Source organism: Salvelinus namaycush, chromosome 31 (genome assembly GCF_016432855.1).
Source record: "Salvelinus namaycush isolate Seneca chromosome 31, SaNama_1.0, whole genome shotgun sequence".
Classification (NCBI taxonomy): Eukaryota; Metazoa; Chordata; class Actinopteri; order Salmoniformes; family Salmonidae; genus Salvelinus; species Salvelinus namaycush.
In genome coordinates, this window is record NC_052337.1 from 4394191 (window position 1) to 4420459 (window position 26269).

Below are 26269 nucleotides of genomic sequence, written 5' to 3' on the forward strand. Positions count from 1 at the left end.
CTGACATGACTGCTGAAAAAGGTGAAAGTCCCAGACAGTCAATTGCACATTTATTTTCCCTTAAGAAAACAAGTATGAGAACACCAACACATTTGCTATTATGTGTGGTTGCACAAGGCCAGGTGTTAATGTGAATCGTCTCGGCCTCAGGTAGTGTTGGACACTAGCCGAAGGTAGCCGAGCAATACACTTGTATTGTGTCTGTGTAGGTCACCAGACTCAATGGCATATGCCTGTACTCCGGGCTCATTGTGAGTGAAGTAGCACCACAGCTAAGTAGAGAAGAGTGTCAGAAACACAATCACACAGACGGGAGCCTGCGGCCAGTCTCTCCTGTCTTATTAAGACAAGGAATATCTCTAACCCACAAACCCAGATAGTGACCACTTGGAGAACCGTACGCATACACTGCACTTTGACCATTTATTTGTATGTGTGACTGTGTGTGTGACTGTGTGTGTGACTGTGTGTGTGACTGTGTGTGTGTGTGTGTGACTGTACACTTGAACACATTTCACATGTGTATGGGTAGTGTTAATGTGACGACTGTACAAACGGTCAGCTCACCTCTTGCCTCTCCTCTCTATCCCAGGTGTGACTGACCCGGTCAGGAGCCTACTGCCCTGAGAGGCTCTCTGGATCTCTGCCTCCTCCTCTCAGGCTGCGTCCCCCACCCCCACCCACCCAAGCCTGCGCTACAGTACCCCCTCCCCCACCCCACCGTGGGACTTTGGAGCATCATCCTAGCCTAGCAGTGAGGGATACTAGACCCTGGAACACGTTAAGACTGCTAAGTGATGAGCGAGTTCTGGTTGTGTTTCAACTGCTGTATTGCAGAGCAGCCCCAGCCGGTAAGTGACCCCACAACCAATTGAGTCATTTTATGTCACACTTTTTAATAGCGCTGTAGTATAGAACACACCCATTTAACTATGTGATTGGTGTTTTGTTAGGGGTTTCTAAGCTCTTATTAGTTCAAATGTAAGTATGTGACACTCAGGGTTAAGTGTGTGTGTGTGTGAACTGCCTGTAGTGGCCTGTATCCTCCAACTCAGAGACCCCTAGCCTCAGACCCCTAGCCTCAGACCCCTAGCCTCAGACCCCTAGCCTCAGACCCCTAGCCTCAGACCCCTAGCCTCTGACCCCTAGCCTCCACCAGTGTACCATAGGGCTCGGTGGAGAAATGATCCTAACATCCATCAGACTTTCAGATCTAGGAGAAGGAGTCGTGGGTAGGAGCTGGGGTCCGTCGTGGGTAGGAGCTGGGGTCCATCGTGGGTAGGAGCTGGGGTCCGTCGTGGGTAGGAGCTGGGGGTGGGTCTGTGTTATGTGGGGTGGATTAGGTCTGTTTTAAACACCCAAGCAAGGCAGGAGATGTTACATTTTTGTTGTTAAAAATGTTCTAATTATAAAATCAGTCCCATCCATCAACTACAGTACAGAGTGATTTATTTCAATGTTGAGAAACATGCTCCCTCTTCCAACAAGTAGGATACTGTGATCCCCAGTGTGTGTGTGCACACACTGTGTTGCTTTCTGTACTGTCTCTGTGCAATGTGAATGCCCTCCCTCTAGGCCTAAACTTTCAAATCAGTACACATCCCAGGAGATAGCTGCTGTCACAACACATTAATCCTCAACCCCCCCCCCCCCCCCCCCCCCCAATTCCCAGTCTGATCACACACACCCTGGAAACGTGGTCTAAAAATAGATGGAAATGTGTCTCTGATTAGATTTCTCCACAGCAGAAAATCCTTTGTTCTTCTCTACTTTTGAGTGGTGTCAGGTGTGTGTGTCTCCAACTGGTCCCCCCCCCCAAGTGTGTGTGTGTGTGTGTGTCTCCAACTGGTCCCCCCCCCCCCCCCCCCAGTGTGTGTGTGTTTTTCCAACTGGTCCCCCCCCCCCCCCAGTGTGTGTGTGTGTGTCTCCAACTGGTCCCCCCCCCCAGTGTGTGTGTGTGTCTCCAACTGGTCCCCCCCCCCCCCCCCCCCCCAGTGTGTGTGTGTGTCTCCAACTGGTTCCCCCCCCCCCCCCCCCCCAGTGTGTGTGTGTGTGTCTCCAACTGGTCCCCCCCCCCCCAGTGTGTGTGTGTGTGTCTCCAACTGGTCCCACCCCCCAGTGTGTGTCTCCAACTGGTCCCCCCCCAGTGTGTGTGTGTGTCTCCAACTGGTCCCCCCCCCCCCCCCCCAGTGTGTGTGTCTCCAACTGGTCCCCCCCCCCCCAGTGTGTGTGTGTCTCCAACTGGTCCCCCCCCCCCGATGTGTGTGTGTGTGCTCCAACTGGTCCCCCCCCCCCCCCCCCCCCCCAGTGTGTGTGTGTGCACGTGCATCTAGCTTTCTCCACAATAAGAGGTGAGGTTTCCCTCCCTCTGCCTTTTATGGCCAAAGCATGTGAAGAATCCTGAGCGTTTTTTTTCGGCTCTGTCCAAGCCGAGAGTTGATGATTCTGCTAAGCTTGGCCGACAAGAGGGCTGAGACCTTTTTATTTATATATATATATATATATTCTTTACCTTTTATTTAACTAGGCAAGTCAGTTAAGAACAAATTCTTATTTTCAATGACTGCCTACCAAAAGGCCTCCTGCAGAGACTGGGGCTGGGATAAAAATATATTTATTTTTTTATCCCCCGTCTCTGCAGGAGGCATATGCATGTGCGCACACACACATCACGACGAGAGACAACACTACATAGAGACCTAAGGCAGCAACACCTGACAACAACATGGTAGCAACTAGAGGTCGACCGATTAGTCGGAATGGCCGATTTTCAAGTTTTCATAACAATCGGAAATCGATTTGGACACTGATTTGGCCGATTATTATTATTTATTTTTTTACACCTTTATTTAACAAGGCAAGTCAGTTAAGAACACATTCTTATTTTCAATGACGGCCTAGGAACGGTGGGTTTAACTGCCTTGTTCAGGGGCAGAACGACAGATTTTTACCTTGTCAGCTCGGGGGATTCAATCTTGCAACCTTACAGTTAACTAGTCCAACCCTCTAACCACCGTCTTTACATTGCACTCCACGAGGAGCCTGCCTGTTACGCGAATGCAGTAAGAAGCCAAGGTAAGTTGCCAGCTAGCATTAAACTTATCTTATAAAAAACAATCAATCAATCATAATCACTAGTTAACTACACATGGTTGATGATATTACTAGTTTATCTAGCGTGTCCTGCGTTGCATATAATCGATGCGGTGACCATTCGCGAAACAGGACTGTCGTTGCGCCAACGTGTACCTAACCATAAACATCAATGCCTTTCTTAAAATCAATACACAAGTATATATTTTTTAAACCTGCATATTTAGTTAATATTGCCTGCTAACATGAATTTCTTTTAACTAGGAAAATTGTGTCACTTCTCTTGCAACAGAGTCAGGGTATATGCAGCAGTTTGGGCTGCCTGGCTCATTGCAAACTGTGTGAAAACTATGTCTTCCTAACAAAGACAACCAACTTCGCCAAACGGGGGATGATTTAACAAAAGCGCATTTGCGAAAAAAGCACAATCGTTGCACGACTGTACCTAACCATAAACATCGATGCCTTTCTTAAAATCAATACACAGAAGTATATATTTTTATACCTGCATATTTAGCTAAAAGAAATCCAGGTTAGCAGGCAATATTAACCAGGTGAAATTGTCACTTCTCTTGCGTTCATTGCACGCAGAGTCAGAGTATATGCAACAGTTTGGGCCGCCTGGCTCGGTGCAAACTAATTTGACAGAATTTTACGTAATTATGACATAACATTGAAGGTTGTGCAATGTAACAGGAATATTTAGACTTATGGATGCCACCCGTTAGATAAAATACGGAACGGTTCCGTATTTCACTGAAATAATAAACGTTTTGTTTTCGAGATGATAGTTTCCGGATTCGACCATATTAATGACCTAAGGCTCGTATTTCTGTGTGTTATGTTATAATTAAGTCTATGATTTGATATTTGATAGAGCAGTCTGACTGAGCGGTGGTAGGCAGCAGCAGGCTCGTAAGCATTCATTCAAACAGCACTTTCGTGCGTTTTGCCAGCAGCTCTTCGCAATGCTACACGCATTGCGCTGTTTATGACTTCAAGCCTATCAACTCCCGAGATTAGGCTGGTGTAACCGATGTGAAATGGCTAGCTAGTTAGCGAGTTGCGCGCTAATAGCATTTCAAACGTCACTCGCTCTGAGACTTGGAGTAGTTGTTCCCCTTGCTCTGCATGGGTAACGCTGCTTCGAGGGTGGCTGTTGTCGATGTGTTCCTGGTTCGAGCCCAGGTAGCGGCGAGGAGAGGGATGGAAGCTATACTGTTACACTGGCAATACTAAAGGGCCTATAAGAACATCCAATAGTCAAAGGTATATGAAATACAAATGGTATAGAGAGAAATAGTCCTATAATTCCTATAATAACTACAACCTAAAACTTCTTACCTGGGAATATTGAAGACTCATGTTAAAAGGAACCACCAGCTTTCATAGGTTCTCATGTTCTGAGCAAGGAACTTAAACGTTAGCTTTCTTACATGGCGCATATTGCACTTGCACTTACTTTCTTCTCCAACACTTTGTTTTTGCATTATTTAAACCAAATTGAACATGTTTCATTATTTATTTGAGGCTAAATTGATTTTATTGATGTATTATATTAAGTTAAAATAAGTGTTCATTCAGTATTGTCATTATTACAAATACATTTTAAAAATCGTCCGATTTAATCGGTATCGGCTTTTTTTGGTCCTCCAATAATCGGTATCGGCGTTGAAAAATCATAATCGGTCGACCTCTAGTAGCAACACATGGCAGCAGCACAACATGGTACAAACCTAACCCTAAGCTTGGCCGACCACAAGGCTGAAACCCTTGTCGCTCTGTCATACATGTCCCTTCCCATCTGACAAGACATACTGCTTCACACTCAAATGATTGGTTAATTGACCTTTCTATTGAATAACTATGTTAATTGACTCACCAAAGGCTTCCTGAGGATCACAATAAACGAATCCTGTCATACACACAACTCCATTTAGGTGAAGACGCATTGTATTAACCGATGGAAACTGGATTGATCTGCAGGATGATAAGGAGGATGATGGGCAAGGATTTTAAGTAGTGCTTTAATAGGTCTTGGGGTAGGCTAGAAAAACTCTGGTCTTCAAAACAATACTGACCCACCCACCCCTGCTCAACTAAGGAAACTATTTATCGCAAGTGGAAGCTGCTTCGCTGTCCTTTCTACTATAAGCCACAGGCTAACAACTTCCCATAAGCATAGATTGATAAAGAACGAATATCTGAAAATAGTTGTATTAGAATATTGAACTTTTTTATTTCCCTTTTCTTTTTTTTCTTTTTTACTGTTTCCTCCTGAATTTACACTGAATAAAAATATAAACGCAACGTGCAATAATCTTAACTGAGTTACAGTTCATATAAGTAAGTCGGTCAATTGAAATTCATTAGGCCCGAATCAAATTTGATTGGTCACATACACGTGGTTAGCAGATGTTAATGCTGAGTGTAGCGAGATGCTTGTGCTTCTAGTTCCAACAGTGCGGTAATAACCAACAAGTAATCTAATAAATTCACAACGACTACCTTATACACACAAATGTAAAGGAATGAATAAGAATATGTACATATAAGTATATGGATGAGTGATGGCTGTGTGGCATAGGCAAGATGCAGTAGATGGTATAGAATACAGTATATACATATGAGATGAGTAATGTAGGGTATGTAAACATTATTAAAGTGGCGTTATATAAAGTGACTAGTGATACCTTTATTAAATGTATTAAAGTGGCCAGAGATTTGAGTCGGTATGTTGGCAGCAGCCTCTGTTAGTTATGTCTGTTTAACCGTCTGATGGCCTTTAGATGGAAGCTGTTTTTCAGTCTCTACGTCCCAGCAATGATGCACCGGTACTGACCTCGCCTTCTGGATGATAGCGGGGTGAACAGGCAGTGGCTCGGGTGGTTGTTGTCCCTGATGATCTTTTTGGCCTTCCTGTGACATCGGGTACTCTAGGTGTCCTGAAGGGCAGGTAGTTTGTCCCCGGTGATGCGTTGTGCAGACCGCACTACCCTCTGGAGAGCCTTGCAGTTGAGGGCGGTGCAGTTGCCGTACCAGGCGGTGATATAGCCCGACAGGATGCTCTCGATTGTGCATCTGTAAAAGTTTGTGTTTTAGGTGACAAGCTAAATTTCTTCAGCCTCCTGGGGTTGCGCCTTCACCACGCTGTCTGTGTGGGTGGACCATTTCAGTTTGTCTGTGATGTGTACGCCAAAGCACTTAAAACTTTCCACCTTCTCTAGTACTGTCCCGTCAATGTGGATGGGGGGGGGTGCTCCCTCTGCTGTTTCCTGAAGTCCACGATCATCTCCTTTGTTTTGTTGACATTGAGTGTGAGGTTATTTTCCTGACACCACACTCCGAGTGCCCTCACCTCCTCTCTGTAGGCTGTCTCGTCGTTGTTGGTAATCAAGCCTACCACTGTAGTGTCGTCTGCGAACTTGATGATTTGAGTTGAAGGCGTACATGGCCACGCAGTCATGCGTGAACAGGGAGTACAGGAGAGGGCTGAGAACGCACCCTTGTGGGGCCCCGTGTTGAGGATCAGCGGGGTGGAGAAGGTCTTTCCTTCCTTCACCACCTGGGGGTGGTCCGTCAAAGTCCAGGACCCAGTTGCACAGGGCGGGGTCGAGACGCAGGGTTTGGAGATTAATGATAAGTTTGGAGGGTACTATGGGGTTAAATGCTGAGCAGTAGTCAATGAACAGCATTCTTACATGCATATTCCTCTTGTCCAGATGGGATAGGGCAGTGTGATGGTGATTGCATCTGTTGACCTATTGGGTCGGTAAGCAAATTGGAGTGGGTCTAGGGTGTCAGGTAGGGTGGAGGTGATATGGTCCTTGACTAGTCTCTCAAAGCACTTCATGATGACAGAAGTGAGTGCTACGGGGTGATAGTCATTGAGATCAGTTACCTTAGCTTTCTTGGGAACAGGAACAATGGTGGCCATCTTTAAGCATGTGGGGACAGCAGACTGGGATAGGGATTGATGAAAATGTCCATAAACACACCCGCCAGCTGGTCTGCGCATGCTCTGAGGACGCGGCTAGGGATGCCGTCTGGGCTGGCAGCCTTGCGAGGGTTAACATGTTTAAATGTTTTACTCACGTTGGCCACAGAGAAGGAGAGCCCACAGGCTTTGGTAGCGGACCGTGTCAGTGGTACTGTATTGTCCTCAAAGCGAGCAAAGTTGTTTTTAATTTGTCTGGGAGCAAGGCGTCGATGTCCGCAACGGGGCTGGTTTTCTTTATGTAATCCGGGATTGACTGTCACATACGTCTCGCGTTTGAGCTATTGAATTGCGACTCTACTTTGTCTCTATACAGACGCTTGTTTGATTGCCTTGCGGAGGAAAAAACTACACTTTGTATTCTGTCATGTTTCCAGTCGCCTTGCCATGATTAAAAGCGGTGGTCCGCGCGGGGGAGGGCTTTGTATGCATCGCGGAAGCAGTGGTCCAGAATGCTACCAGCTTGTGTCGCGCATATGATATGCTGATAGAATTTAGGAAGCCTCGTTCTCAGATTAGCTTTGTTAAAATCCCCAGCTACAATAAATGAAGCCTCATTTCTTATTCACAATCTATGGATTTCACATGACTGGGAATACAGATATGCATCTGTTGGTCACAGATACCCTTTTGAAGAACAAAAAAAGTAGGTGTGGATCAGAAAACCAGTCAGCATCTGGTGTGGCCACCATTTGCCTCATGCAGTGCGACATCTCCTTCCCATAGAGTTGATCAGGCTGATTGTGGCCTGTGGAATGTTGTCCCACTCTTCAATGGCTGTGCAAATGTAGTGGATATTGGCGGGAACTGGAACACGCTGTCGTACATGTCGATCCAGAGCATCCCAAACATGCTCAGTGGGTGACATGTCTGAGTATGCAGGCCATGGAAGAACTGGTACATTTGCAGCTTCCAGGAATTGTGTACAGATTCTTGCGACATGGGGCCGTGATTTATCATGCTGAAACATGAGGTGATGGCGGCGAATGAATGGCACAACAATGGGCCTCAGGATCTCGTCCCGGTATCTCTGTGCATTCAAATGGCCATTGATAAAATGCAATTGTGTTCGTTGTCCGTAGCTTATTCCTGCCCCATACCATAACCCCACCGCCACCATGGAGCCCTCTGTTCACAACATTGACATCAGCAGACCACTCGTCCACATGACGCCATACACGCTGTCTGCCATCTGCCTTGGTACAGTTGAAACCAGGATTCATCTGTGAAGAACACACTTCTCCAGGGTGCCAGTGGCCATCAAAGGTGAGTAGTTGCCCACAGAGTTGGTTACAATGCCAAACTGTAGTCAGGTCAAGACCCTGGTGAGGACGACGAGCATGCAGATGAGCTTCCCTGAGACGGTTTGTGCAGAAATCCTTTGGTTGTGCAAACCCACAGTTTCATCACCTGTCCAGGTGGCTAGTCTCAGCTGGGCTGGCTTGGTTACATGTCTGCGGTTGTGAGGCCGGTTGGACGTACTGTCAAATTCTCTAAAATGATATTGGAGGGGGCTTAATGTATTGAACATTCAATTCTCTGGCAACAGCTCTGGTGGACATTCCTGCAGTCAGCATACCAAATGCACGCTCGCTCAACTTGAGACATCTGTTATTGCGTTGTGACAGAATTGCATATTTTAGTGGCCTTTTATTGTCCTTAGAACAAGGTGCACCTGTGTAATGAGCATGCTGTTTAATCAGCTTCTTGATATGCCACACCTGTCAACTGGATGGATTATCTTGGCAAAGGAGAAATGCTCACTAACAGGGATGTAAACAAATTTGTGCACAATTGTAGAGAAATAAAGTTTTTGTGCATATAGAACATTTCTGGGATCTTTTATTTCAGCTCATGAAACATGGGACCAACACTTTACATGTTGCGTTTATATTTTTGTTCAGTTTAGGAAGATGTGTTTTAAGATAAGCAGTGCATGTGTGGTTCTGTGTGTGTGTGTGTGTGTGGTTCTGTGTGTGTGTGTGTGGCGTGTGCATGATTCTGTGTGTGGTATGCGCTTGTATGATTGTGTATGTCTGTGACAATGAAACTTTGTGTATGAATGAGCTTGTGTGTGAGCGTCTCTTTGTCCCAGATTTAACTAACCCTAACCCAGATTAGACTAAATTGCTAAAACAGGCATTGCACTTCTGATGAGCGGTGATGGGGAGGCCTATATAAATTAGACCATCCAGTAAGGAGAAGAGTGCCTGAGGACTTCCTCACGTGAACATTTCCCCCATCTACATCCAGAGAACTAGTGTGTCCTCATTCTGGGATGCCCAGCAATATGCCACATCCATCATTCTCATTCTGGGATGCCCAGCAATAGGCCACATCCATCATTCTCATTCTGCGATGCATAGCAATAGGCCACATCTAGCATTCTCTCCACATTTTATAACCTTTGTATTGTTTTATGATAGTCATATGTTCATTTTAACTGGCTCTTTTTATCCAAAGCAATTTCCAGTAAACTATGTGGTGCTTGTGGGATTCAAACCCACAACCCTGGTGTTGCCACTTGCCAGGCTCTGTGGGAACTGAATGATCAGTAGTGTGTTAATGGAAATATAAAGGCCTACATCATGCTGTTAATCCCAATAGCTTAGTGCTCTACACAGCCTTAAAGTATTCACACCCCTTGACTTTTTCCACAATTTTTTACAGCCTGAATTAAAAATGTATTATATTTCTATTTTGTGTCACTGGCCTACACACAAGACCCCATAATGTCAAAAGTGGAATTATGTTTTCAGAATTTTTTACAAATTAATTAAAAAATGAAAAGCTGAAATATATCTTTAGTCACTAAGTATACAACAGAATGTCGTCGGAGGAGATGGCTGCCATTTTACGGGCTCTTAACCAATTGTGCTATTGTGTGTGTTTTTCGCATTATTTGTAACTTATTTTGTACATAATATTTCTGCAACTGTCTCTAATGACCGAAAATAGTTTTTGGATATCAGGACAGAGTTTACTTTTTTCTGGATGAAGATTTTTTCTTTAACGAGTCGGATGCGAAGGATTTACTTCAGACACCCGACAAGGCCAACATCCCCGTCATTCACAGGAGAAAGAGAGAGGGATATCGGGGACGTAGGTCGCGGTGCCTTGTAAGGATCTGACGCAAAGTCATTGGATAACAAAATAGACGAGCTACGATTTTGAATATCCTGTAATATCTTGTGTTTCTCCGAGTCGTGGCTGAACGACAACATGGATAACATACAGCTGGCGGGGTTTACGCTGCATCAGCAAGATAGAACAGCTGCCTCCGGTAAGATAAGGGGTGGCGGTCTGTGTATATTTGTAAACAGCTGGTGCACAAAGTCTAATAGGGACGTCTCGAGGTTTTGCTCACCTGAGGTAGAGTATCTCATGATAAGTTGTAGACCACACTATTTACCAAGAGTTGTCATCTATGTTCTTCGTAATTGTCGATCTACCACCGATGCTGGCACTAAGTCCGCACTCAATGAGATGTATAAAGCAAACAGGAAAATGCTCATCCAGAGGCGGCGCTCCTAAGGGCCTGGGACTTGAATGCAGAAACACTTAAATCTGTTTTACCTCATTTCTACCAGCATGTCATATGTGCAACCAGAGGGGGAAAAAACTCTAGACAACCTTTACTCCACACACAGACGCATACAAAGCTCTCCCTCGCCTTCCATTTAGCAAATCTGACCATAATTCTATCCTCCTGATTCCTGCTTACAAGCAGAAACTAAAGCAGGAAGCACAGGTGACGCGGTAAATTATGAAGTGGTCAGATGATGCAGAAGCTAAGCTACAGGACTGTTTTGCTAGCACAGACTGGAATATATTCCGGGATTCTTCCGATGGCATTGAGGAGTACACATCAGTCGCTGGCTTCATCAGTAAGTGCATCGATGACATCGTCCCCACGGTGACAGTACATACATACCCCAAACAGAAACAAAGGATTACAGGCAATATCCGCACTGAGCTAAAGGGTGGAGCTGCCGCTTTCAAGGAGCTGGACTCTAACCCGGACGCTTATAAGAAATCCCGCTATGCCCTCCGACGAACCATCAAACAGGCAAAGCGTCAATACAGAACTAAGATTGAATCGTACTACACCGGCTCCGACGCTCGTCAGATGTGACAGGGCTTGCAAACTATTACAGACTACAAAGGTAAGCACAGCCGCAAGCTGCCCAGTGACGCAAGCATACCAGACGAGCATGCATGAGAGCATCAGCTGTTCTGGACGACTGTGTGATCACGCTCTCCGTAGCCGATGTGTGTAAGACCTTTTAAACAGGTCAACATTCACAAGGCTGCGGGGCCAGACGGATTACAATGTCGTGTACTCCGAGCATGTGCTGACCAACTGGCAAGTGTCTTCACTGACATTTTCAAACTGTCCTTGACCTGAGTCTGTAATACCAACATGTTTCAAGCAGACCACCATAGTCCCTGTTCCCAAGAACACTAAGGTAACATGCCTAAATGACTTCCGACCCATAGCACTCACGTCTGTAGCCATGAAGTTCTTGGAAAGTTGGTCATGGCTCACATCAACACCATTATCCCAGAAACCCTAGACCCACTCCAATTTGCCGTACCGCCCCAACAGATCCACAGATGGTGCAATCTCTATTGCACTCCACACTGCCCTTTCCCACCTGTACAAAAGGAACACCTACGTGAGAATGCTATTCGTTCACTACAGCTCAGTGTTCAACACCATAGTGCCCTCAAAGGTCATCACTAAGCTAAGGACCCTGGGACTGAAAACCTCCCTCGCAACTGGATTCTGGACTTCCTGACGGGTCGCCCCCAGGTGGTAAGGGTAGGTAACAACACATCTGCCACGTTGATCCTCAACACTGGAACCCCTGAGGGCTGTGTACTTAGACCCCTCCTGTACTCCCTGTTCACCCATGACTGCATGGCCAGGCACGACTTAAACACCATTATTAAGTTTGCTGGCGACACAACAGCCTGATCACCGACAACTATGAGACCGCCTATAGGGAGGAAGTCAGAGACCTGGCCGTGTGGTGCTAGGATCACAACCTCTCCCTCAACGTGATCAAGACAAAGGAGATGATTGTGAACTACAGGAAAAGGAGGACCGAGCACGCCTCCATTCTCTTAGACGGGGCTGTAGTGGAGCAGGTTGAGAGCTTCAAATTCCTCGGTGTCCACATCTCCAACGAACTATCATGGTCCAAACATACCAAGACAGTCATGAATAGGGCATGAAAAGCCTATTTCCCCTCAGGAGACTGAAAAGATTTAGCATGGGTCCTCAGATCCTCAAAAGGTTCTTCAGCTGCACCATCGAGAGCATCCTGACTGGTATGGCAACTTCTCAGCCTCCGACCGCAAGGCACTACAGAGGGTAGTGCGTACGGCCCAGTCATCACGGGGACCAAGCTTCCTGCTATCCAGGACCTCTATACCAGGCAGTGTCAGAGGAAGGCCCTAAAAATTGTCAGACTCCAGCCAACCTAGTCATAGACTGTTCTCTCTGCTACCGCACAGCAAGCGGTACCAGAGCACCAAGTCTACGTCCAAAAGGCTTCTTAACAGCTTCTATCCTCAAGCCATAAGATCCCTGAACAGCTAATCAACTGGCTACCCAGACTATTTGCATTGTCCCACCCTCTCTTTTACGCTGCTGCTACTCTGGTTATTATCTATGCATAGCCACTTTAATAACTATACCTACATGTACATATTACCTCAATTACCTTGACTAACCTGTGCCCCCGCACATTGACTCTGTACCGGTACCCCCCTGTATATAGCCTCCACATTGACTCTGTACCAGTACCTCCTGTATATAGCCTCCACATTGACTCTGTACCAGTACCACCTGTATATAGCCTCCACATTGACTCTGTACCAGTACACCCTGTATATAGCCTCCACATTGACTCTGTACCAGTACACCCTGTATATAGCCTCCACATTGACTCTGTACCAGTACACCCTGTATATAGCCTCCACATTGACTCTGTACCAGTACACCCTGTATATAGCCTCCACATTGACTCTGTACCAGTACACCCTGTATATAGCCTCCACATTGACTCTGTACCAGTACACCCTGTATATAGCCTCCACATTGACTCTGTACCAGTACACCCTGTATATAGCCTCCACATTGACTCTGTACCAGTACCACCTGTATATAGCCTCCACATTGACTCTGTACCAGTACCACCTGTATATAGCCTCCACATTGACTCTGTACCAGTACACCCTGTATATAGCCTCCACATTGACTCTGTACCAGTACACCCTGTATATAGCCTCCACATTGACTCTGTACCGGTAACACGCTGTATATAGCCTCCACATTGACTCTGTACTGGTACCCCCTGTATATAGCCTCCACATTGACTCTGTACCAGTACCACCTGTATACAGCCTCCACATTGACTCTGTACCGGTACCCCCTGTATATAGCCTCCACATTGTTATTTTACTGCTGCTCTTTAACTATTTGTTATTTTTCTTTTTTTACTTATCTATTTTTTAATTATCACTTATTTTTCTTAACTGCGTTGTTGGTTAAGGGCTTGTAAGCATTTCACTGTGTTGTATTCGGCGCATGTGACAAATAATTTGATTTGATTTTTTTCAACCCCTTTTGTTATAGGCAAGCCTAAATAAGTTAATAAGTAAAAATGTGCTTAACAAGTCACATAATTAGTTGCATGGACTCACTCTTCGTGCAATAATAGTGTTTAACATGATTTTTGAATGACTACCTCATCTCTGTACCCCACACATAATTATCTGTAAGGTCCCTCAGTCAAGCAGTGCATTTCAAACACAGTTTCAACCACAAAGACCAGGGGTGTTTTCCAATGCCTCACAAAGAAGGGCACCTATTGGTACATGGGTAAAACAAATTGAAACAGATATTGAATATCCCTTTGAGCATGGTGCAGTTATTAATTACACTTTGGATGGCGTATCAATACACCCAGTCACTACAAAGATACAGGCATCCTTCCTAACTCAGTTGCCGGAGAGGAAGGAAACCACACAGGGATTTCACTATGAGGCCAATGGGGACTTAAAAACACTTACAGAGTTGAATGGCTGTGATGGGAGAAAACGGAGGATGGATCAACAACATTGTAGTTACTCCACAATACTAACTTAAATGAGAGTGAAAAGGAAACCTGTACATAAAAAAACATATTTCAAAACATGTATCCGTTTTGCTATAAGGCACTAAAGTAAAACTGCAAAAAACGTGGCAAAGAAATTAATTTCATGTCCTGAATACAAAGCGTTATGTTTGTGGCAAATCCAACGCAACACATCAGAGAACCACTCTGCATATGTTCCGGCTTCATGTTATGTGTATGCTTGTCCTAGTCAAGGACTAGGGAGTTTTTTTAGGATAAAAAGAAACAGAATAGAGATAAGCACAGGCATAATCCTAGAGGAAAACCTGGCTCAGTCTGCTTTCCATCAGACACTGGGAGACAAATTCACCTTTCAGCAGGACAACAACATTAAACACAAGGGCAAATATACACTGGAGTTGCTTACAAAGACCACATTGAATGTTCCTGAGTAGGGCTGTGGCGGTCACAAAATTTCGTCAGTCGGTGATTGTCAAGAAAATATCTGTTGGTATCACGGTAATTTACCGTTAATTAACATAAACACATTTAGCATCTCCTGGCCTCCACATAGCCTACAAGCCATTTTAAAAAGTCTAATAAATCCATGTAATATATCCTACACAATAAATCCATTGTTTATTTTAGACAGGTCTAAAGAAGCATGATATGAAGAAAATGTAGTCTATTTCAGAAGAAAATAATAGTATTTGAGGGAGTGTGCACATGCTGCTATTCTGTGTTTAGCGGCTAGTTACATATAGGTACTCCTATATGCTTAATTTAGAGTTATTAATGTAACTTTAGTTCTAAAAACATTGGGCTTTTTGTTTCGATTTTTTTATTGCTTTGTAAGGCTGCATGATGAGACAAATGATGATTTGAAAAAGTTGCTTGAAATTTATGAGCTCTGCTTTGTTTTTTGCTCAGGCGGTACACTCCAATTGTCTCTCATTCACAATTTGACAAGCACTTGATAATGCTTCGAATTTTCTTAAAACATATATGCCCATGGGCTAGATTACATGAGGTGTGTGACTATGATTCCAAAAAGTTGCAAAAAAAGGCATTGTTTCTTATGCTGGGTATCATTCACAAGTGAAAGACTAATATTGTCACCCATCAGACTATTCTTCATTTATTATTGTCTTTACATATACTAAATAATATACAGTACCAGTCAAAAGTTGAGACACCTACTCATTCAAGGGTTTTTCTTTATTTTCTTCATTTGTAGAATAATAGTGAAGACATCAACTATGAAATAACACATATGGAATCATGTAGTAACCAAAAAGTGTTAAACAAATCAAAATATATTTGAGATTCTTCAAAGTAGCCACCCTTTGCATTGATGACAGCTTTGTACACTCTTGTCATTCTCTCAACTAGCTTCATGAGGAATGCTTTTCCAACAGTCTTGAAGGAGTTCCCACATGCTGAGCACTTTTTGGGCTGATTTTCCTTCACTCTGCAGTCCAGCTCATCCCAAACCATCTCAATTGGGTTGAGGTCGGGTGGTTGTGGACGCCAGGTCATCTGATGCAGCACTCCATCACTCTCCTTGGTCAAATAGCCCTTTACACAGCCTGGAGGTATGTTTTGGGTCATTATCCTGTTGAAAAAATAAATGATAGTCCCACTAAGGGCAAACCAGATGGGATGGCGTATCCCTGCAGAATGCTGTGGTAGCCATGCTGGTTAAGTGTGCCTCGAATTCTAAATAAATCAGACCGTTTCGCCAGCAAAGCACCATCACACCACCACCTCCATGCTTCACGGTGAGAACCACACATGCGGAGATCATCCGTTCACCTACTCTGCGTCTCACAAAGACACAGCGGTTGGAACCAAAAATCTCAAATTTTGACTCATCAGACCAAAGGACAGATTTTCACCGGTCTAATGTCCATTGCTTGTGTTTCTTGGCCCAAGCAAGTCCCTACTTATTATTGGTGTCCTTTAGTAGTGGTTTCTTTGCAGCAATTCAACCATGAAGGCCTGATTTCACGCAGTCTCCTCTGAACAGTTGATGTTGAGATGTGTCTGTTCCTTGAACTCTGTAAAGCATTTATTTAAGCTGCAATTTCTGAGGCTGGTAACTCTAATGAACTTATCCTCTGCAGCAGAGGTAACTCTGGGTCTTCCTTTTCTGTGGTGGTCCTCATGAGAGCCAGTTTCATCGTAGCGCTTGATGGTTTTTACGACTGCAATTGAAGAAACTTTAAAAGTTCTTGACATTTTCCACATTGACTGACCTTCATGTCTTAAAGTAATGATGGACTGTTTCTTTGCTTATTTTAACTGTTCTTGCCATATATGGACTTGGTCTTTTACCAAATAGGGCTATCTTCTGTATACCACCCCTTAGTTGTTACCACACACCTGATTGGCTCAAATGCATTAAGAAGTAAAGATATTCGATAAATTAACTTTTAACAAGGCACGCCTGTTAATTGAAGCGCATTACAGGTGACTACCTCATGAAGCTGGTTGAGAGAATGCCAAGAATGTGCAAAGATGTCATCAATGCAAAGGGTGGCTACTTTGAAGAATCTCAAATATAAAATATGTTGCTTTGTTTAACACTGTTTTGGTTACTATATGATTCCATATGTGTTATTTCATAGTTTTGATGTCTTCACTATTATTCTACAATGTAGAAAATAGTAAAATAAAGAAAACCCCTTAAATGAGTAGGTGTGTCAAACTTTTGACTGGTACTGTCTGTGACATTTGTTACCATGCACCTGTATTGAAATGGGGCAGCGGGGGAAAAAATACATATCTATGCACTTAAATAGCGAATGGTTTATTTTCATGCAAGCCAGGTAGGCTGTTGTAAAGAGACGCAATGTGCTTAATATTACGAAAGTTGAGAAACAAATATAGTAGCTGTTATAGAGTGATGCTGGCTCATCTAACCAATAGGCAGCGCTATCACCGGTCATAGATTGGTGACCGTTCTGAGAGGAATAGAGATAGTTGAGTATTGGTCTCCGTGATAGATAGTGGTGTAAATCAGTTCCTAATAAATGACAAGTAAAGATTGCATCCTGTGTCCTCCAATTATATGTTGGTCTATTCAAGATACTACAGTAGGCCTAGCCTATAGAAAGCTGATGGGATCCTCTTTTTATTAGCAGCCATCACTCGGTTTTCTCATGCAATTACATAGCCTATAGAAATGTTGCGCAACATGATCTCATGGGCTCTCATGAAGTGTTAGATTAGATTTTCGATAACATTTGCATTGATGTCAGAGTGATGAGGGACAATAGAGTGCTGAGTACCAGGCAGTTAGTCAGTTTGGTAGGCTACTAATGACCAGCAGCAGCATCAGAGCTTGGAGAAGCCTAATTACGGTGACTAAACAAACGGTCATGTGGAATTTGACCGCCGGTGTGGCAGTAATACGGTCACCGCAACAGCCCTATTCCTGAGTGGCCTAATTTTCAATTAAATGTCTAGCAATGATCAACAACCAACTTGACAGAGCTTGAAGAATTTTGTACAATACAGGTGTGCAAAGCTCTTAGACTTACCCAGAAAGACTCATAGCTGTAATCGCTGCCAACGGTGATTCTAACATGTATTGACTCAGGGTTGTGAATACTTGTAGATATTTCTGTATTTCTTCTTTAATACAGTTGCAAAAAATATGTTTTCACTTTGTCTTTATGGGGTATTGTGTGTAGATGAGTGATTTAAAATATATATTTAATAAATTGAATTCAGGCTGTGACACAACAAATTATGGAATAAGTCAAGGGGTAGGAGTACTTTCTGAAGGCACTAACTATATCCTGGGTATTATAGGCTAGGCTATTAGCATTCTGTGCTGCAAAATATTTGTTTTGTATTTGGTGAGTGGGTAGAGCTCACCATAGGATCTAAGTTGCGTTAGTTATCATGGGTTCTGTTAAAAAGCCTTTCCAAGGGAACGTAAGTTTCCAAGGGAACGTTTCCCAGGGTAATTTAGCCACTCCAGCAAGGAGTGGAGGACTAGTGAAGTTGGCCAGTCTAAGACAAGGTACTCTAAAAATCCTACGAAACTCTAGGTCTACCAGGCCCATCTCCAATTAGGAATATTTTTGATGTCTGGCCAACCCCCCTGGAGAACTACTGGGTCTGCAGGCTTTGCTCTAACTGATTCAGGTCCTGATGGACCACTGCTTATTAGTCAGATGGGTTAGAGCAGGGCTGGAACAAAAGCCAGTAGCTCCCCTGGTGGAGGGTTGGCCGCCCCTGCCTCGAACCTTTGGTTAGAATTAAAGCTATGTAGAACTAAATCGGGAATCAAACCAGCCAGTAGTAAAGATATGTAGAACTAAATCAGGATCCAAACCAGCCAGTAGTAAAGATATGTAGAACTAAATCAGGATCCAAACCAGCCAGTAGTAAAGATATGTAGAACTAAATCAGGATCCAAACCAGCCAGTAGTAAAGATATGTAGAACTAAATCAGGATCCAAACCAGCCAGTAGTAAAGATATGTAGAACTAAATCAGGATCCAAACCAGCCAGTAGTAAAGATATGTAGAACTAAATCAGGATCCAAACCAGCCAGTAGTAAAGATATGTAGAACTAAATCAGGATCCAAACCAGCCAGTAGTAAAGATATGTAGAACTAAATCAGGATCCAAACCAGCCAGTAGTAAAGATATGTAGAACTAAATCAGGATCCAAACCAGCCAGTAGTAAAGATATGTAGAACTAAATCAGGATCCAAACCAGCCAGTAGTAAAGATATGTAGAACTAAATCAGGATCCAAACCAGCCAGTAGTAAAGATATGTAGAACTAAATCAGGATCCAAACCAGCCAGTAGTAAAGATATGTAGAACTAAATCAGGATCCAAACCAGCCAGTAGTAAAGATATGTAGAACTAAATCAGGAATCAAACCAATAGTCTGAGCCTCATAACGTTGTGGTTTAATTAGAACTATGTTGGACTTATAGATAATCAAATGGTGAGAATTGCAGTTAGTACCCTGGATTTGCCGTTATTGGCATCTAGATCACCATTTACTATGGCTAATTCTGACCTGAGGCCACCCACCCATATGCTGCTGCCCGGTTCCATCACGCTCAATATTGTGTTTTAATGAGCACAGAGGTCATGCTGAACGGAAGTCCTGAACATGCAAGACACACCACACGGTCTGGAACATAGTGTTGGATGAACTGTCAACAGTAATTCATCCTTCCAGGTTTATTTTATGTCATCTGAAATACTAATTGAGATAAATAGACAAAGGCCATTTGGTTATGTCATAGCCTATATTAAGGGAAAACTAACCTATTTGAAGCGTATTATTCTAAAAGGAGAATAAGAGATTAGGTTTAGATCCTGCAGAACACTGTAACTTGTAGCTTTCATCTTTTTCAAGACCATCTTACTCCCTTCTGTGAGTGAAAACACTGGAGCGGAAATTAAGCACCTCATTGTTTCGCCGGCCAGATATAATTACATTAACATGTCATTGGATAACCCACTTAATACCATGGAAACGTACTCAAGAGGTCCATGATGTCATGATCACGATGAGAACGTTATGACTCCTCCCTAGCAACAGATAGTGTTCCGTCGCTAGGCTTACAGTTTTCCATTCGAGTTCACACAGGAGCTTCCAACTTTTAGTTCCTGTGCTCACAAACTGGAAAACTATTAAACCATATTTCTTAAATGAGTCATAATGTACACTGGGTCTGTAGTTTTTTGTTTTCACTCTCCTAATTGTATCTCACCTCAACGTTAACAGTCAAATGCATTTCATGTGGCTTGAAACAACAATGCATCAACTGCTCAGCCTTTACGGTCTTTAACCGTTAAACTTGTGAACTCTCAAATGAGAGAGATATATTCCTGGTAGTGCTGCTGACATCTGACATGTAGGGGCTAGTCTTTGTTATTACTGTTGATCTATAGATGATCTCACTAGCACTCTGAGTCAGTCTGTGTCTCTCTGGCTGTCTCTCTGGCTGTCTCTCTGGCTGTCTCGCTGGCTGGCTGGCTGGCTGGCTGGCTGGCTGGCTGGCTGGCTGTCTCTCTCTGTGTGTCTCTTTCTCTCTGTCTGTCTCACTCTCAAGCTCTCTCTCTTTCCCATACATGCACACTTCTAGAGCTTTTTTTTCTTCATAAAATGCTCCTTCAGACTACATTAGATCGTTTTTTAAATCTATGAATAAGTATGAAAGTGTTGCCTGTGAAAGTAGAGTAGAGAAGGAGGGGAGCCGCCCTGACTTGTCCCGACACCAGGCCCCAATTATATATTTAGTACTCCGTTTTGAGCCCCTCCTCACCGGCTTGGCAGTACTGTTAAACTGACAGGCTCTCAAACTGCTAACGGTTGCTTCCCGGTGCTTGGAAGCCCATGGAAATCTCACTAATGAGCCATTGGAATCTCGTTATGGTGATTTTCACTGACAAGGCAGGAAAGCCACACAGCACTGCTCCAGCCATGGCTTGCAGACTCTTTCCACCATGCATGGGGTCAACATGACCAACGCCACAGTCAGTCCCAGTAACAGTGTATTACAGATACACTATATATACAAACGTATGTGGACACCCCTTCAAATTAGTGGATTTGTCTATTTCAGCCACACTTGTTGCTGACAGGTGTATAAAATCGAGTACACAGCCATACAATCTCCATAGACAAACATTGTCAGTAGAATGGCCTTACTGAAGACCTCAGTGACTTTCAACGTGGCACCGTCATAGGATGCCACCTTTCCAAAAAGTCAGTTCGTCAAATTCCTGCCCTGCTAGAGCTGCCCCGGTACACTGTAAGTGCTGATATTGTTTAGTGTAAACGTCTAGGAGAAACAACAGCTCAGCCGTGATGTGGTAGGCCACACAATCTCACAGAACGGGACCGCCGAGTGCAGAAGCACGCAGCGCATAAAAATAAAAATAAATCTGTCCTCGGAGTTCCAAACTGCCTCTAGAAGCAAAGTCAGCACAGTAACCGTTTGTCTGGAGCTTCATGAAATGGCTGAGCATGTGCACACAAGCCTAAGATCACCATGCGCAATGCCAAACGTCGGTTGGAGTGGTGTAAAGCTCGCCACCATTGGACTGTGGAGCAGTGAAAACTCGTTCTCTGGCGTGATGAATCACACTTCACCATCTGGCAGTCTGACGGCCGAATCTGGGTTTGGCGGAAACCAGGAGAACACTACCTGGCTGAATGCATAATGCCAACTGTGAAGTTTGGTGGAGGAGGAATAATGTTCTGGGGCTGTTTTTCATGGTTCAGGCTAGGCCCCTTAGTTCCAGTGAAGGGAAATCTTAACGCTACAGCATACAATGACATTCTGGACGATTCTGTGCTTCCCACTTTATGGCAACAGTTTGGGGAAAGCCCTTTCCTGTTTCAGCATGACAATGCCCCTGTGCACAAAGCAAGGTCCCATACAGAACTTGTTTGTCGAGATCGGTGTGGAAGAACTTGACTGGCCTGCACAGAGCCCTGACCCCATCAAACACTTTTTAAAATGTTTTTTATTCCCAATTTTGTGGTATCTAATTGGTAGTTAGTCTTGTCCCATCGTTGCAACTCCCGTACGGACTCGGGAGAAGCGAAGGTCGAGAGCCGTGTGTCCTCTGCTTCTTGACACAACTGTGAGCCAGGCCTAATCGCCCAAAATCAGTGCCCAACCTCACCAATGCTCTTGTGGCTGAATGGAAGCAAGTCCCCACAGCAATGTTCTAACATCTAGTGGAAAGCCTTCCCAGAAGAGTGGATGCTGTTATAGTAACAAAGGGGAACCAACTCCATATTAATGCCCATGATTTTGGAATGAGATGTTCGACGAGCAGGTGTCCACATACTTTTGGTCATGTAATGTGCTTCCACTATGACAGGAAGTGTTTCCTGGGTTGTAAACATTAGCCTGAGAAACGGTTAGCCTGAGGTAGAAGTATGTTATGAACTCTATGTTGGGTCGGGAACCACTAGTGGATCGTGTTAGTTTCCTGAGTTGTGACCAGAAACATTGGTTTGTTTATCTGGGGGTCAGCAAAACATTTGAAAGGCTTTTGCTGGCGTCAATGATGGAGCAACTGGTCTAGCTGTTAGGGGATTAGAACTCGCTAATAGGAATATATTTGTTTTTGGGACTTCACCGTTGTATGCTATTAAGCTAAAACCATTTGGGGTTGAAAGCACATAAAAGCACTTGGTGGGGAACCGCCAGTACATTTTCATAGGCTGTGTCCCAAAATGGCACCCCATTCCCTATATAGTGCACTACTTTTGACCAGAGCCCTATGGGCCCAAAAGTAGTACATTTTAAATAGGTTGTCATTAAGGCACACAGCCAGTAAACAGACGATACCTCAAATGTCAGTGCATTTTATTTGTTCTTCATTTCAAAGTCATGCGCTGCAGAAAGAAAGGTTAATAGGCCAACCTCAGGAAATATGTTGAGTCTAATTGTTTTGGGGGATAGTGGATGCAGCATGCCATTTTGCTGTAAACCTCTGATGTTCTTTGAAAATACGTATTATACTCAGGTGGGGGAATGATGCCCATGAAGCATGAATGTCCCAGATGTGTTTGGGTTCAAATGTAGGCTACAGTTTGTCTCCTAGTAGTGTATAGCCTAGAGATGTTGGCCAATACAGCGATTTTAGTCATAGTATGGAGTATAGCCTACCTTTTCCAACTCGGCTTCCGTCTCCAGTTAAACCCAAGATCAAGGGCATTTTGCATGGCAACAACAATGCACAAGTATGTTTTTTTGTGTCAGCTTTGAGCTCATTTCTCCATTTTTGGAATGTTAGTGTAATCTCAGTGAGCCGCTTTGAAGTACCCAAGGATGCTAATATTCTGCAACGCAGATTTGGGGAATGCTTGGGAGGGAAACGGAAGGATTTCCTGTAATTGTGCTCAGTCTGGAATTCCAGCTCTCCTATGGAACAGGACTACCAAGGTTGAATGAGTTGCGAGACACCCTGTTCCACCACAGAACATCTCCCTCCCCCGAAGGCCTACCCCCGTTCCACCACAGAACATCTCCCTCCCCCGAAGGCCTACCCCCGTTCCACCACAGAACATCTCCCTCCCCCGAAGGCCTACCCCCGTTCCACCACAGAACATCTCCCTCCCCCGAAGGCCTACCCCCGTTCCACCACAGAACATCTCCCTCCCCCTAAGGCCTACCCCCGTTCCACCACAGAACATCTCCCTCCCCCTAAGGCCTACCCCCGTTCCACCACAGAACATCTCCCTCCCCCTAAGGCCTACCCCCGTTCCACCACAGAACATCTCCCTCCCCCTAAGGCCTACCCCCGTTCCACCACAGAACATCTCCCTCCCCCTAAGGCCTACCCCCGTTCCACCACAGAACATCTCCCTCCCCCTAAGGCCTACCCCCGTTCCACCACAGAACATCTCCCTCCCCCTAAGGCCTACCCCCGTTCCACCACAGAACATCTCCCTCCCCCTAAGGCCTACCCCCGTTCCACCACAGAAAATGCTTTTGTTGGCAGGACACAGAGTGACTTGTACTTCACCGAACCACCAAGTCGGGTTCATGTTTCTCTATGTACACAAGCACTGTAGCGCAGTGTACACAGGCTTCCCTGTAGTAAAACACTGGAGCGCAGTGTAAACAGGCTTCCCTGTAGTAAAACACTGGAGCGCAGTGTAAACAGGCTTGCTCTGCCCTTGACCTGCCAGTGACCCCTCACCGCTAGACCAGTACTCCAGCTCGCTGCGTGAGATTTGCAAGTGAAGGAGCAATCACAGCTGCAGACCTAGGACACACGCAGCACTGCTGTATCCCACGAAAGGGATTTGGCCGTCTATCATAAATCCTTCCTTTATTGACGATGGGGCTAAGGGTGAGACCCGGAGTGCTTACCGCACTCTTGAGAAAAAGTGTGACTGAAACGTTGTTTACATGGACAGTCACAAGCATGTTTGTCTGAATTTTATTCACCGCTGTAGTGGAATCAGTCTTTGACGATGGCTTTGAAGATGGTCCTGTGGTGTGTGTGATACTACCATGACATGGTATTTGTCTCTGTGACCAGTGACTTGTGTAGACTGAGAAAATGGCAGACCACACAGCACCTCGGTTATCAGAAAGCAGTTGTCATAGCAACTGGATGTGTGGCGTTCAAGTAGTTACCGATTAGTTACTGATTCTTTACAGCAGTATGACGAGAAGGGAAGGAAAATAGCTTTGCTGTAACTGTTGATATTTTTACAATAGTGTTACAATGTGTACTAAGGGGCCTCACGGCATAGGTTACAACATTCAACTATGTAACATGTCAGAACACCACGAGCAATGCCGTCTAATCACACACGGCTAATGTTGACAGAATAGGCCTATATTGTGCATTCTGTGATGCCTGCTAGCTGACTCGCTCTGACAATTCATTACAAGCACAGTTCATTTATCCTTCGCTGAAGAGTCAAGTTTATTTTGGTTGTCAGAGTGGAAAAAATGTATGTTTACATTAAATACATCAGAGGCCCCAGCACCGAGAGAGAGGGCAAATTCCTTATTTTACTGGGAGAGGAAGGATTCACCCACAGGCTAGTATTCCATACAGCTCAGTCGTGTGTACATAGCGATAGATTCTGTTACTGCTAGTATTCCATACAGCTCAGTTGTGTGTGTACATAGCGATAGATTCTGTTACTGCTAGTATTCCATACAGCTCAGTCGTGTGTACATAGCGATAGATTCTGTTACTGCTAGTATTCCATACAGCTCAGTTGTGTGTACATAGCGATAGATTCTGTTACTGCTAGTATTCCATACAGCTCAGTCGTGTGTACATAGCGATAGATTCTGTTACTGCTAGTATTCCATACAGCTCAGTCGTGTGTACATAGCGATAGATTCTGTTACTGCTAGTATTCCATACAGCTCAGTTGTGTGTGTACATAGCGATCGATTCTGTTACTGCTAGTATTCCATACAGCTCAGTCGTGTGTACATAGCGATAGATTCTGTTACTGCTAGTATTCCATACAGCTCAGTCGTGTGTACATAGCGATAGATTCTGTTACTGCTAGTATTCCATACAGCTCAGTCGTGTGTGTACATAGCGATAGATTCTGTTACTGCTAGTATTCCATACAGCTCAGTCGTGTGTGTACATAGCGATAGATTCTGTTACTGCTAGTATTCCATACAGCTCAGTCGTGTGTACATAGCGATAGATTCTGTTACTGCTAGTATTCCATACAGCTCAGTCGTGTGTGTACATAGCGATAGATTCTGTTACTGCTAGTATTCCATACAGCTCAGTCGTGTGTGTACATAGCGATAGATTCTGTTACTGCTAGTATTCCATACAGCTCAGTCGTGTGTGTACATAGCGATAGATTCTGTTACTGCTAGTATTCCATACAGCTCAGTTGTGTGTACATAGCGATAGATTCTGTTACTGCTAGTATTCCATACAGCTCAGTCGTGTGTGTACATAGCGATAGATTCTGTTACTGCTAGTATTCCATACAGCTCAGTCGTGTGTGTACATAGCGATAGATTCTGTTACTGCTAGTATTCCATACAGCTCAGTCGTGTGTACATAGCGATAGATTCTGTTACTGCTAGTATTCCATACAGCTCAGTCGTGTGTGTACATAGCGATAGATTCTGTTACTGCTAGTATTCCATACAGCTCAGTCGTGTGTACATAGCGATAGATTCTGTTACTGCTAGTATTCCATACAGCTCAGTCGTGTGTACATAGCGATAGATTCTGTTACTGCTAGTATTCCATACAGCTCAGTTGTGTGTGTACATAGCGATAGATTCTGTTACTGCTAGTATTCCATACAGCTCAGTCGTGTGTACATAGCGATCGATTCTGTTACTGCTAGTATTCCATACAGCTCAGTCGTGTGTACATAGCGATAGATTCTGTTACTGCTAGTATTCCATACAGCTCAGTCGTGTGTACGTAGCGATAGATTCTGTTACTGCTAGTATTCCATACAGCTCAGTCGTGTGTACGTAGCGATAGATTCTGTTACTGCTAGTATTCCATACAGCTCAGTCGTGTGTACGTAG

General features: G+C 44.3%; 1 protein-coding gene across 1 annotated transcript in view; it reads left to right on the forward strand.

Moving 5' to 3' along the window:
* Positions 1 to 26269, forward strand: part of cdc42se2 (CDC42 small effector 2) — an 81164-nt gene that overhangs the window by 50001 nt on the left and 4894 nt on the right. Inside the window, exon 2 of the mRNA XM_038969949.1 lies at positions 593 to 851. Within this exon, the coding sequence (XP_038825877.1) occupies positions 798 to 851 (54 nt within the window). The 5' untranslated portion in view covers positions 593 to 797. The remainder of the gene's footprint in view (positions 1 to 592; positions 852 to 26269) is intronic.